Here is a 14247-nt window from a genome sequence, read left to right as displayed (position 1 = left end):
TCATTGTGCCAACAGGGGACAAAGACAACAACAGAAAAAGGGGGAAACGTATCCAAGAGCATCCTTAAGTGAGCTTACAATCCTTTTTTACTAGGCATACATGGGAGCTGCCCGTACGGTCTCACCTTTCTAAAATCACAAATGCCTACCGACCCTAAAATGCTGCTAAATTGAGGTGGGAATAAGAGCCCAAACTCTACACACTTAAGCAAGGGGAGGGGTTTGAGCTAAGAAATATCACAACAGCTTTATACCTTGGAAATTAATATCATAAGCCCAAAGCAAAAGATTTCGTTTTTCAAACTGAAATACTTATGAATGAAAGATCAAGTGTTTTGAAGGAATCATCCAGTGACTTCGGCCAATCAACATCACAGAGTTTAAAACTTTGGGTTTTGATGGCTTCAGAGAAACCTAAGGCAGGAATCTGGCGACATGCTCTGGCAATGAGTAAGCCTAGAGAGCCAGGGGGTTGTTCTCTACCAAGAAAACCACCAGTGCCAGACGGAGTCAGGAAAGAAGGCAGAAAAACTCAGTGGTCGTTGAAGAGTCTGTTTCTCATCAAGGAACTGGAAATTTAGTGTTAAAAAAAACAAAATAAAATTATATGATCTTTCCTTAAAGAAGAGAAAGATAAGATTTAGATTCAGAAAGCCGGCTTTTAAAGGAAGTAACATCAAAATTTAGAAACCTAGCAACATGGGCAATGTGTTTCACTCTGACGGAGAAAAAAATTGTACTGAAGCCTTTCAAGAATCAAGATACCGCCAGACTGTATATTCCCTTGACAGATCAAAGGCTCCAAAGTGTGTTTATGAGAAGCAGGAGATCTGCAGACTCATACAGCAAGGAAAGTATCTAAAAATATCTTTATGTCACTTCCTAAGATCCCCAATGGGTATCTATATTCTACTACAATATTTACCAGCTATCTCTAAGTAACACTCGTTCCTACCTGTACCCCAGTTTATCGCTAACAAGGATCTCCAACTGTTTCATCAAGATGATGCTTTGAGTGGAAGCAACAGTATTTATTACAAGCGTAACTATACTTTGATTAATAATAGAAAAGGCAAGAACTGGGCCAAGATCAAAGGAGACATGTTTAATTATTAAACACTAAGGTAAACAGCATGAAGTTGCTTCAAGCAACCAAAACACGGAAAGTTTAAATCTAATAGTCCACATTTCTTGAACATTGACAGACCATGTCTACCAGATGCCAAAATGTCTATGCTGAAAGTGGAAAAAGTCAGCCCAAAAGATGATAATATATATACAGTCTTACTGGAAACAAGACACTGAAAGGAAAAAAAAAATATTCTTGAGTTAAGTCTTTCAGAAGATTATCACCAATTACTATTAAACAGAATTCACAATTCAAATCAAGAAAAAGGAAGGAATCAAAGTCATTTGGGTGGTTTCAAGCCAATAATTACCCAATACAAATGCCAAGAAACAGGTATTTTTGACAATAAGTGGCTCAGTGGGTTGAGCCTCTGCCTTCAGCAAGGGTCATAATCCCGGGGTCCTGGGATCGAGCCCCGCATCGGGCTCTCTGCTCAGCAGGGAGCCTGCTTCCCCCACCCCCTCCCTGCTGTTCTGCCTACTTCTGATCTCTCTCTGTCAAATAAAAAAAAAGTTTAAAAAATAATAGTACTGTGGAGTTGTTTATTCATATGACAACACAAAACACGTCATGCAGTATTTAAGGCAATCCTCTATAAAAGTTGGGGGGCACTGGCTCCCCATGGCAACATTAGCTAAACTGCTGGATTTTTCAATATGGAGAATCATTTGGGAGCAGAGCAATGTAGACGAAGAGGTTGGGAAATGCAAAAGAAATCTATACACTTCAGCTACCTCTTGTTCTCGCTGAGTTACAACGAAGCCTACAACATTGAAAGCAGTCCCATTATCCCCCAGTTGTGGGCAATACTTCTGACGGCACCACTACCCCAAGTGTACTCTGTATGGAACCAGGAACAGAAATAGAAGGTTCTTAGAAGCTGGGATAAAGAGGGGACCTCCTCCAAAATCCAGCTCCAAAGCCAGAGATTTTGACCAAAGCCCCTTTGGGAATCTTAGAGATAGGAGGCATTGTAAATGGTTTGGTTTGTTCAAAGGATGCGAGCGCCCATCCGTCCTTAGCTGCCTCCGTGGACTTCCTCAGTTTACTGTGAAAGCGACTTTGTCTTTCTGCTTTGGTTCCCTTTGCCTGATTCCATTTCTGTGGCTACTAACTTAGTCACTGTCTCGTGGATACGCAAGCACCAGAGTTGTTCGACCACTGACTTCTGCTCATAAAAGCTTTTCCTCGGCCCATAAGTGAGAAGAGTCTCCTCATCTACAGGGGTTAAAACTGCTACTCATTGCCCAGTAAATGGCAGTAAAAGCTGAAGATAAATATCTCCTTACTTCCGAGGAAAATCAGAAGAGCGATAAGGTCCTAAATAATAAGTCTGTTTGATTGAGGGAAGTAGCTAAAAGAGGCGGTCATGTTTCATTTTTTGTTTTTTCTGTTTTTGTTTTTTTTACAAAGGATAGCTGAAGCTCCTTTCAACAAAAGTAATGATTAGCCATGAGATGAATTTTGGAAAATACATATTCTGATCATCTTGGCACAGATTTATACTCAGCTTACTCTAATGGGCAGCATAATCCATGAGTATATTTTGTGCAGTTTCAGAATTTAGATTTCAAAGAAGCTATTCATCTATGATACCAACATTCTAGAATGAACACAGATAAGCTGGACCATGTTCAGAGAAGATACACAATAATATGGATGGCTGATATGTATTAAGAGGTATGTCAAAGGACCCAGGGACATATGGTCTTGAGGAAATAAGCAAGATGTGGCTATTTTCGAACGTCTAAAAAATTAGGTGAGAGGCTAGACTCGTTTTAGGTGGTCCCAAAAGGAAGTCACAATGAGGAAGAACTTTCCGCTGATAATGTACAAAGAGGAGATGCCATGCATTCCCGCCCCTGGAGGTGTTTGAGCAGAGGTTGGATCCACTTCACGGAGCTGCTCAAGAAGAGATTTCGGCAGCTGCTGGGAGACCAGATGCCTGACATATACAGTGTCTCTCAGCTCGCGCAGTCGGAGATTCCGCGACGCAACTAACCTCTCATTCTCAACGGCTGCCCCTCCAGGTCAGGGTTTAGGCACATGGGCACGTTGCACTGCCGTTTCCCGGGCTGTATCTGTTCTGTGGATAAAGAGAGCATTTCAGTCTTCAATGCGGTCAATTTAGTACAAGTCACAATACAAAGAATTTAACCAATAACCTCGTGGGGCCATTTTGGGGGGTCACTGTTATTGTTGATTATTAATACGTATAGGAAACATCCTAGATTTTCAGGTGGGGTTGTCTGGGGTTTCACTATAAACCTGCCAGTCAGGTCTATGCAATGTAATTAAAAGCAGGAGAGCATGAGAGCATCTAAAACTGTCAAAAAAAAAAAAAAAGTGTGGATTCTCTACCTCCCCACCTAGAAAGCTCAAATACCATTACCTCTTGATATGAAATGAAAAAACCGAAAGGCTAATGTTACAGCCATGAAATAAATGTTTTATGCACATCAGTAAATACTTAAGCAATCATTTGGGGCAATAGCCAGAGACGTCATACAGAAAACAGGTGGAACTGGTGGCAAGGAAATGGCAGGTGTCTCGCTGAGGGCTGAGGGACAGGGGTGAGGTCAGCCACTGAGAGCTGAAGGACAGGGGTGAGGGACAGGGGAAGACATGGAGGTGTGGGGCTTCTGGAACATCTGCTTCCTATGAAAGATGAGACGGAGAAGCAGCCATCAGATGAGCACGGATGGAGAAGAGGTAGGTATTCGGCGAGCAAGCAGGTGCATGCTGAGGTGAATCGATCATAACCCGTGTTTTAGACTGCCTCTCGCAGTGTCAACACAATTAGATTTGTCCCTTTGGAGACCATGAGTCACCGAATCGACATATGTGCTGTAACACGTCATGCCACCTAACACTGACTTACGCATTCATCGACTTTCCTGTGGTCTTAGATTTGGGGAGAACTTTTCGTGGCACTAATCAAACCTAGAGTATTGAGATGAAGCTCTAGTAGGACTTGGTGACTAGAGAACCAACTCGGAGAATGGAAAACAAGCCCAGGAAAACAGGTGAAATATAATTGCACAGTATGTAAATGTCAAGTATTAAGTGAGAAACCAGAGTGACATGAGCGAGTTTGGTTGAATGTAAAAAATTCAGTTAAATGGGTTATTTGGCATCACGTAGGCTCCATTTTTAGATTAAAATTTGGTTTGGAAATTGAGATCTATTTGCCTTTTTATAACTCTACTGAGTCAATCAAACTAGTTGGCAATCATAATCCAAATCTGAAATGGTTAGCGTAGGCTGAGCTACTTGCTATATAGAAAATAGAAGCATGGTAAAACAATCTTCGGAGCCCCAGGTCAACCTAACAGAAGGTGGGCATTTAATTATCAGAGAACTAACCAAACAAAGGCTCTCACCCTCCGTTCCTCACATAGCTTCATCACTAAATAGAGAAACAGAGTCAGCCCTCTTTGGTGTGGATGGAACGACTCCACCCAGACCCCTCAGCTGTTGAGGCTGGTTACCCTGTCTTTCTCCTTGACCCTTGCCTGTTGGCTTTCGGATGTTCCATTATTCATTACCACTTATCACCAAAAGGAAGACACAACATGAAACCTTTAAAACATTAAGAACCCTTATAAAAGCTGGAGAGTTGAAACTATCTGTCAAACATAGGATTGGGTATTTTTGTGTGGGATTTAATTATCTAGATCTCCTTTTTTGAAAAAAACAATGGATGGGGGAGATAAGATAAAATGTATGTCAATATTATGGTTTTGAAAAAAATAAGTCTGTCAACAGTTTGGTTTTGTGGACGTCACAATTCCTGGTCATAAGGAAAGATATTACAGTGACAACCTCACAGAACTATGGCCAGAAAGTACTAACCAAGATACCAAAATAGTCTGATCCAAGTGTTGGCCGCTAGAGCCTATCACGGTAACAAACCGTGGCATTTTCGTAGCGCACGCGTGTTGCAAAGGGCTTCCGCATGTGTCATCTTACAACTCAAATGACCCATTTAATTACAAAAGAAAAAGAAAACACGAAAGGCAGTCATTCCAGAGCACAGGATTGTGGCAGGACTACTGGCTTGGAAAGGAGTACATGTGCAGAACGCGGGAACAAGGTTCAGAAAATGCAGAGTGATCATGTTTAAAATAGACATGTCATGGTGATAAAGTCTTACTTTAAAACTGAGGTAAGATGCAGTTCCACCGTATGAGCATGAGGGTGTGCGGCTGCAAGCTGGTCACCCTGCTAACTAAAACACAGAGCTCATATTCCCAAACCTACTGGCAGATCACGATGTCACTAAGCTGCAAACGTTAGTGTTAGTATTACTATTAATATGCCCTTATTTGGGGGGATGCTTCACAAAACAGAGACTATTGATAATCTGGTGTTTTTTATTTTGTTTCTGGTTTTTAATCTGCATCATGAAATCACAGATCCATTCCCTCCTTATGCATTGACATCGCTTAACCCCAGAGAGATAACCTAGCCTCTGGAATCTGGGTCTTAGACGACAAAGACTTGGACCAGCCCCAATGGACAAAGAGGTGACTCTGGAACACTTGGAAAGTTTAAAGAGACTTATTCATCACCTTCAGGTTTTGTTTTTTTAATTACTTGAACCACAGAACACAAGAGAAAATCTAATCCTTCACATGAGAGCAGAGGGGACACAAAGAAAGTGGCATTTAGCTAATCTGAGAGGTAAAACAAGAAGAAAAAGCTTGACCCACCAGTGTCCCAGTTGCTGATGTTATGGGGGGCGCTAGACTGATGTTCCAGCTGTCGCTTCATTAACTGGCTCATTGTCAGAGCTCCCAGGGATCCCCTTTTCATCTGCCTATACTGAGCTATATGGAGGAAATTAGGACATGATTACTAGGGGGAATAAATTTCCACTGCACACAAAGGCTCTACAAATCCATAAAGAATCTTAGATGAACCTTCATTGGCTATTTGTAATTGCTTGGTAAATTGTATGCTCCCGTCCAAGGGGAAACTAAGGCACACCGCCCTTCCAGGTGCCTTTCTTCCCTCAGTGAAGAATGAAAGTGTGCCTATGAGCACTTAACTGTACCCTGTAAATATTTAACTCCAGTTACAACAATACGATTACTTTCATTTACTTTTTTTTTTATTTATATACTTCATCTCATTCCAAAAAGGATTCAAGGCATATAATACTAGCTTAACTTTTTTTAATGGAGCTTGTGCATACACAGTTTCAGGCTTCATTATATCCCCCATGAGGTCCCTGTGTGTGTGTGTGTGTATGTGTGTGTGTATTTTGGGGTACAATGACACATATAAACCCCAACTTTTTGAGAGAGAAATTAAAGCAGGTGATATGGTATTACTTGGGAACCAACTAGCAAATGAGGTGGTCACAGAAACTGAAACATGCTGAAGACTCCAAAGTCAATACTATTTTTAATCTCTATATGAGCCTCTGCCTACTGTTTGGGAAATGCGAATTGAATCACCTTCCACAAGTGTGTTCTAGTACAAATCTTTGTTTTAGAGAGCAGTGGTAATATTTTATCCTGCAATTAAGCATTGACAAATATCCCACCAATGAAATGTCAAGTTATGAGCATTTCCAAACCAGAAAAATAGTTAAAAAAAAAAAACCCACTTCTGCCAGTAGACCATTGGGTAAAAAAGCAACCTGTCTCCTACCCTCCTATTCCTCTGCCGAAGAGTCCCATCAGTCCCTGCCCCCAGCCCAGTGAGAAAAGCAGAGAATCACTAACGTGACTTTCTTGCATGATCCCAAACTCCTGGACACTGGAGAGCGTGCGGTTATTCACTCTCTTAGGAGGACAATTTCAGAAACTGAAGTTCTTTAAGTACATGCTCTATGAGGGGATGGTAGAAACCAGATGATTGTATGGCCCCTGGAAAGTCTTAAATGTTATATATAGGTTTCACAATCACTGTACCAAGAATGTAACTCGGTGAGATGTGAAATCAATTATAACATTTTTAATGTAATTAGCATGCTGTTTGATTCATGGTAGTCACGGCATGGTTAGCTACAAAATGATCAGCTAGCAAACTGATCCAAATAGGGGAATGTGACGGGAATTCTTGTGTCTTGGAGTCCATGTTGACTAAATTCACAATAATGGCTATGCCAACCAACACGGAAGATCTCTGATTCTTGTTGACTGGTGAAATTTACAGTGTTATGACTCACTTGAAACAGTGCAACTTCAGGTCAAATGCAAAAGCAGAAATCTTGTATGATACTCAACCAATTTAAAAATGAGTATGCTCAAAGGAGGGTTTAAAATCTCTAGTGATTTCATAATTTCTCCGATTCTCAGTGGTGTGTGAAGACAGCACAGTTCCCTGAGAGTAAAAACCCTTAACCTTCAGCTCAGTGTGTGAGGTGCCTGGCATGATGCCTCCAAGAACACACCACCAACAGCCATCCAATGCATGCTTTTCATGGAGAGGAGGAGAAAGGTGGAAATCTAATGATGTACTCTGCTAACTCCAGAAAAGCAAGAGTCAGTCATGACTCTAGGATCATGAGACATTGGATACGCTTATTTCATAACACATTTAACTAGCACTGAAGTCCGGCTGACTTAGTCACCCTATCTCAAATTACACCCAATTTGGAATTCTGATTAGATTTCACTATCTTCCTATTTTTTGGGGTGATTCATATAAATAAGGAGGAGAAAATATATTTTCATGATTCTAGTATAGGGGCTTGCCAATGGGCGTTCTATCATGTTATTAAACAGATTTTTATGATACAAGAACAATTAAATCCAAAACTAGCTATTCTTCTTTGCTACCAAAAGGGCAAGTAACTCTTACTTGAAAACACTTTCTTAGAATTTCTATAATCTCTATTATAAGTGAATTTGAGTTATTCTAAGGCAGTGTGTGACACCAAAACAAGAGCACAGATTTGCCAATCAAACAGTCCTGGTATCAATCCCTGTCTCTATCACTTAGTAGCTACCCAACCTTAGGCAAGTCATTTAGCCTCTCCAACCTCTGTTTCCTAGTCTATAAAACGGGATCACTAATATTTGCCATGCAGGGCCGATGTCAGGATTGAGTAAAAGAACATGTGTGTAACCATTTGGCACAGTGCCCAGCACATGGTAAGTGTCGAATAAATGGGAACTATTATTAACTATTATGACTATGAACTCCTCGAACAAGGGGTATCTCTTACTTTTTCACCTCGGATCCCCAGTGGCAAGCACAGTGCCCGGCACCCAGCAGACACTTAATAAATAGTTGCTGAATGAATGAATGCATGAATGAATGAATCATGAAGATGATGATGTTGTTCCATACTACCAGTCCAGCATTTGAGCTAAGATCTTTATCTGGTTTTTGGAATCATCCTCATTTGAAAAGATGGTCAAATGAAAATTAACTAGCTCCTCATGCAGCATCTATAGGGAGCACAAAACAGACCAGCAGGTGGCACGAGGGCTTGCAGGAGCTGTGCCTCCGTATCGCTGACTCCTGCTGAGAACCTCCCAAGCTAAGGTTTCTCAACGGGTCCACCGAGGCAGGTGGACACCCTTACCTTCACCTCAACAGAACTCACACTCCTCAAGGACAAAATCTAGGACCCAACCACAGAAGGCAGTTTCAAAAGAGTTGCCCCCTAGAGATCCTGTAAAATTTCACGCCATTTTTATTTTCAGATCCAAAAGGACTGGATTCCATCATGACTCTGGGATCATGATCTATCTGTTATATTTATTTTGTGATAACCTAGATAAGGTTTTTTCACTGATGGAAGTGATTCAAGTGAAACAAAGGGGTTCAATGTAAAATTCTGTCGTGAACGATGCTTTTCACTTGTCCCAGAACGAGTTCCTAGCCTTATGTTTTAGCTACTCATCGACAACGCTTACGTTTTTTTGGAATTATGAAATTCAGTGATTATTCCTTCACAGATTGGGATTCTTGGCCAATCAGTAATGGTACTGATGTATCAAACCCTTGAGGTGGTGACAGAACTGAGCCTATGCTTCAGGATCCCTGAGATCTTACTGCCAAGTGTCCCCCCGGGAAGGTAGCACGACGTATATAAAGAAAAAACCCTGACCCCGGGAGTGTGAACATTGAAAACAACGTGGCATGTATTGTTCCAAAATCAATGTAAAGGTGAAAAGATCACCGAAGGAATTCTTACTTGATATTGAGGAGTGGCTGCTTGTTTCTGGCACACCAGCTTCTAATGTGGGGGCAGACGAGGATTCCCGTGGCATCTCCAAAGTTGAAAGTCCTTTAGTAGAGGGATCTACAAACAGAAATATTATTTAAAGCTCAAACAGTGATGACAAACAAGTTCAAGAACCTTCTCCGTATCTTTTGCTTCCCGACTAACACCGACTAATTCCCCACTAATTCCCATTCAAATCATTCTGTATGTTCTGGCCCTACCAGTTACTTTAATGGAATTATGTACACGCTGGTTTCCAAATTTCATCAGAGGCGCTTCCCCATAACATTCTGTATCTGGGGCTATGCCTCTCGGAGATTAACAAAAGCCCAGTTACAGAGCTAAAGCCTGGAGCCAGGCGCTTCACCTTTCCAGAACTGAATTTCTTTTCATCTGTTACCTAAAGATGCTTACAGTTCATTCCACCTACATCATTCCACCACTCCACCTCTTCCTGGCAACTTGTTACTCATTAATTACATCTCAATTATACAGACAGTTCCTCCTCCAGAAGGTCTTCAAGGAACCCCCCTCCCCCCCAAAAAAATACAAGCGAAAAAATGGGTCATGTGATCCTCTTATGTAATCCCAGGACACCCTGTCCTTAACCTTTCCCAAACTCAACACAAACTCCAATGTAATTATCTACTGACTTGTCTAGAACCTGTGCTAAGCCGTAAGTAATTTAGGAGCAGGGGCTCTTTCTAACTTGGAATAAATACAATGAATGCAGATTTTTATTATATTAGGTGAGCAAGAAATAGACTGTATCCTTTGCTCCTTCTATTTGGCAAATGTATCTAAGAGAAAATATTTTCTGCATACACAATTGTCTTATGAATTCATCAGTAATGGGAAACAAGCTGTCCCACATTATTCTAGGTAGAGATTGTCCTTTAAAACTCTGAGAAACAAACTGAGCGTTTTGGAGGGGAGGGGTGTGGGGGGTTGGGTGAGCCTGGTGGTGGGTATTATGGAGGGCACGTACTGCATGGAGCACTGGGTGTGGTGCATAAACAATGAATTCTGGAACACTGAAAAAAAATTAAATTAAATTAAATTAAAAAAAAACTTTTACAAAATTTAATGGTTTATCATAGCATTCCCCTCTCCCCAAATTCTTCAGAAATCTCCTGGCCATCTTAAGCAATACTATACACTGAACAGATTGAGGTGCCTGGAGTTACCCTATAGGTGTCCACAAATGTCCCATGCTCTTTGGGGACACCTCCCTAAATGGCTTCAAGTTCTCAAGCTTCATGAAGATTCTGTCTCATTCTTTTCCTATTGTCAATTGTTTTCCTGTCACAGAGCAAGTCACCATACATTCATGCATACATACAAATTGAGGCATGTAGATGTTAGTCTGTCCTTGGATGATCACTAAACTTGTCAGAAATAAAAGTAAAATCAACCTTAAATGAGAGGCTGGGAGGAAAGCTTTCAAGCACTGATGCTGGAACATCCAGTTTTGATTCTCAGAGGTCTTTCTGAATGGATATGGTTGCCAGAATAACCATTTTTTGATGGAAAAAAAAAGCATAACTGTTTCCTGAACCCTCTTGAGTAAGCACAAAATAGCAACCTGTTTTAAATTACCTTAGTCACTAAGATATCAGAGGTTAGGCTATTACTTTTCTCTTCGGTATTCTCCCCAAACCACTAGTTCAAAACATACACAGTCCAAAAAAAAAAAAAATAGGATTAAATAAATAAAAACATGCACAAATCACCTTTCTTCACCCTCACCTGCCTCTGTTTCATGTATATCACTCCTAGGGCATAATATTCTCACCAATAATGTAGAATGAGAAAGCTTGGAGCTCATTTTCTAGAATTCTTTGAAAGCTCATTGAGATTTTTAGACTTTTGCTAGGCTAACTAAAATCTTTGCTGTATCTTTAATTTTAAAGAAATGCCATTACTATAAGGCACTTGGTAATAATCATTAGTGCACAAAGATTCGATATGCCAGGCAATTTTTGCTCAGTCTTAAATCATTCTACGAAACTTTCCATTTGTATACAGTTTAAGACAACAAAAATTGGAATAAACCTATACCTTACCTTAAAATACTTGTATTCAGTTTTTTTTAAAGATTTTATTTATTTGAGAGAGAGAATGAGAGAGAGAGCATGAGAAGGGGGAGGGTCAGAGAGAGAAGCAGATTCCCCATGGAGTTGGGAGCCCGATACGGGACTCGATCCCGGGACTCCGGGATCATGACCTGAGCTGAAGGCAGCCGCTCAACCAACTGAGCCACCCAGGCGCCCCTTGTATTCAGTTTTTATAGTGATGTGCAGAAAATGTTATAATCATTCATTCATTCATTCATTCATTCATCAGATATTTGCCAAAACTCTGCTAGGCACTTGGGATACAATCAGTGAACAAACTAGGCAAGAATCCTTTCATTTTAGTGGGGAGAGACAGACAATAACACGCATAAAAGTAAAATTGTATGTTAGAAGAGTAATTCTCTGTAGAACAGAGACAAGAAGGGATTCCAAGATGCCAGACAGGGGTGAAAGGCTGGGGTGTGGTCCAGATCTTACTGGGAATCTGGTGTTTGACCAAAGGATCAACAGAAGGGAGAGAGGGAACAGGCAGACTTGTGGGGAAAACAGTTTTTTCTGGGCTGAGGAAGCAGCCAGCGCAAAGGCCTTGAGGGAACCTTGAGGGAAGTGTTCAAGAAATGACAGGGGCCACCACAGCTGTGTAGAAGCAATGAGGCGAGAGCAGCACACAATGAAGTCTGAGAGCTAATGAGAATCAAGACCACAGAGCACTCCAGAAATATCAAGGACCTGAGCTTTTACTATGAAAGAAATGGGGAACAACTGGGAGTTTCAATCAGAGGAATGCTATCGTCTCATGTCTTAAAGGGTCACTCTAGCTGCTGTGTTGGGAAGATCGGAAGGCAGTAAGGGTCGAAGGCAGGGGACCAGTTAGGAAGCTACACTCACAGACCCGGTGAGAGGTGTGGGGGCTCAGAGCAGAGAGGAAGCAGGAGATAAAGTAGGAGGGGACCAGACTCTGGATATATTTTGAAGGTAGATTAAGGTGACCAGACAAAATGGAGGATGCCCAGTTAAAACTTAATTTCAGATAAACAGCAGATAACTTTTTATTATGAGTACATCCCATGTAATACTTGATAGACACAGCTCCAATCTTCACCCCCCCCGAATCCATGCCCTTTGCCACGTGACCTAGAAGTTCCCCTCTCATAAGAGGCAGGGTATATTTCCCTCTTGACTTTGGGTTTGGCCAGGTGATTTGTTTTGGCTAAGGAAATGTTTACAGGCATACCACGACCAAAGGCTTGAAAAGTGCCTGTGCTATTAGACTTGCTCTCTTGTGCCTTTGCCATCACCAAGAGAAAATATTCCCAGGCTTCAGGGGTCCCGGGGAGGTTGGCCACCCATCCCAGCTCAGCCTAGATTAGCCAATTGGCCAAATGGACTTACCATTACATGTTGTTGAGATGTTGTCCTTATTTGTTACACTGCATTATTCCAGCAGTAGGCAACTGAGTGAGTTGTCTCAGCATACAGACAATATGTAAAATCATAAAACCAGATGAGATCACCCAGACAGTGAGTGTAGATAGAGGAATGAGACCCTAGGATACTCCCTCCTTAGGGAGATAAGGAGGAACCCACAAGAGATTGAGAAAGAGTGACCACTGAATAAGCAGTAAACCAAGAGAGTAGGGTATCCAGGAAGCCAAGCAAAGTGGGGAGATAAGTGCTAAGAACTGACTACTGGAGGTCATTGGTCACCTTGACAAGTGATGTTTGGGCAAACCACTGGAGATGAAAACTTTTAGGAATGATGAATTCTTTTTAGAAAGAATAGAATGGGAGAAAATTGGAGATAATGATGATATAGGCAACTATTTAATATGTTTTGCCAAGAAGGGAGAAGCAAAATGAGATAATTGGAAGAATTAGGATCTAGAACTTTTTTAAAGAGAGAAATAAAATTATGTTCATATGCTCAAGTCAAGAATACCTTGGAGAGGGGAATAACAGGGGGTTGGGAGAGAAAGAAGGGAGAATTTCTGGGCCTATATCCCTGAGTAGGTAAGAGAAATGGAATCTTGTCAACGTGTGGAAAAGCTGGCTGTAACCAGTAAAACTAGACGGTTCACCTGTAGCCCCAGCCATGAAGGCCAGGTGTACGAGTGCAGATACGGGAAGGCAGGCAGATGAGGTAGTAGGAGGCTGTGGAAATTTCTGCTGATTATGTCAAACAGGAAGAGTTATCAGAAGTTTGGAAAGACGAGTAGCCATGAAATAATCACTCAGGAGAATGGAAATGGGAATGGACCAGGGAAATATAGTATTGTGGCCAGGTAGTTTAAGGACCCAGCTGAGATTTACGGTCACAAATTTAAAATGAGACCAGTCAATACTATTATGTGATTTTCTCCAGTCACACTCACTGGATAGGCACAGGTGCAGGTAGATGGGAAGGTGGATCTGACAAGGGGTGTGTTTAGCCAAGCAAGTCTGAAAAAACAAAGGCCAAGAGGGTTCAGGGACCAATACAGAGCTGTCCCGAGAGAGAGGAAATGGAAATCAGAGAATGGGAGGCATGAGAATGACACTGTGGAAAGGCTGCCCTTGTTGCTAAAGACAAGGTCTGCGTTACACCCATGGGAATGAATCATGGAGCTAGGGTGAAGGATAAAAACAAAGTCACCAGAGAAGATGAGTTCAAGGAACCGAGAAGCTGGAGCTTCAGAAGGGTCGTCTACTCTAACACCGGAATCAGAATTCAGGCAGAAACAGTTTAGACAAGAATGAAAAAAGAGCAAGGAGTCAAACTATCACCAGATAATTATCCTCAGGGGTCAGTAGTATGAGGTTCAGAACTGGATGTTTTTAGAGACAAGGTGAGAATGGTCTGAAAGGGGCAG

The 14247-nt window shown here is 41.5% G+C and overlaps 1 protein-coding gene across 4 annotated transcripts in view; it reads right to left on the bottom strand.

Annotated features, from left to right (window-relative positions):
* UNC79 (unc-79 homolog, NALCN channel complex subunit) overlaps positions 1-14247 on the bottom strand; it is a gene marked incomplete at its 5' end in the record, with an annotated part of 191813 nt that overhangs the window by 62401 nt on the left and 115165 nt on the right. For 3 of the 4 annotated variants that reach the window (XM_080808708.1, XM_080808710.1, XM_080808709.1), the window contains 3 exons: positions 3132-3215; positions 5845-5961; positions 9291-9398. In XM_080808708.1, coding sequence (XP_080664834.1) covers positions 3132-3215; positions 5845-5961; positions 9291-9398 — 309 coding nt within the window. The remainder of the gene's footprint in view (positions 1-3131; positions 3216-5844; positions 5962-9290; positions 9399-14247) is intronic. The other variant, XM_080808711.1, reaches the window with a different exon arrangement.

This window comes from Martes martes (assembly GCF_963455335.1).
Source record: "Martes martes genome assembly, chromosome: 7".
Lineage (NCBI taxonomy): Eukaryota > Metazoa > Chordata > Mammalia > Carnivora > Mustelidae > Martes > Martes martes.
Note: the sequence above shows the minus strand (reverse complement) of the source record. Positions and strands in the feature narration are given on the sequence as shown.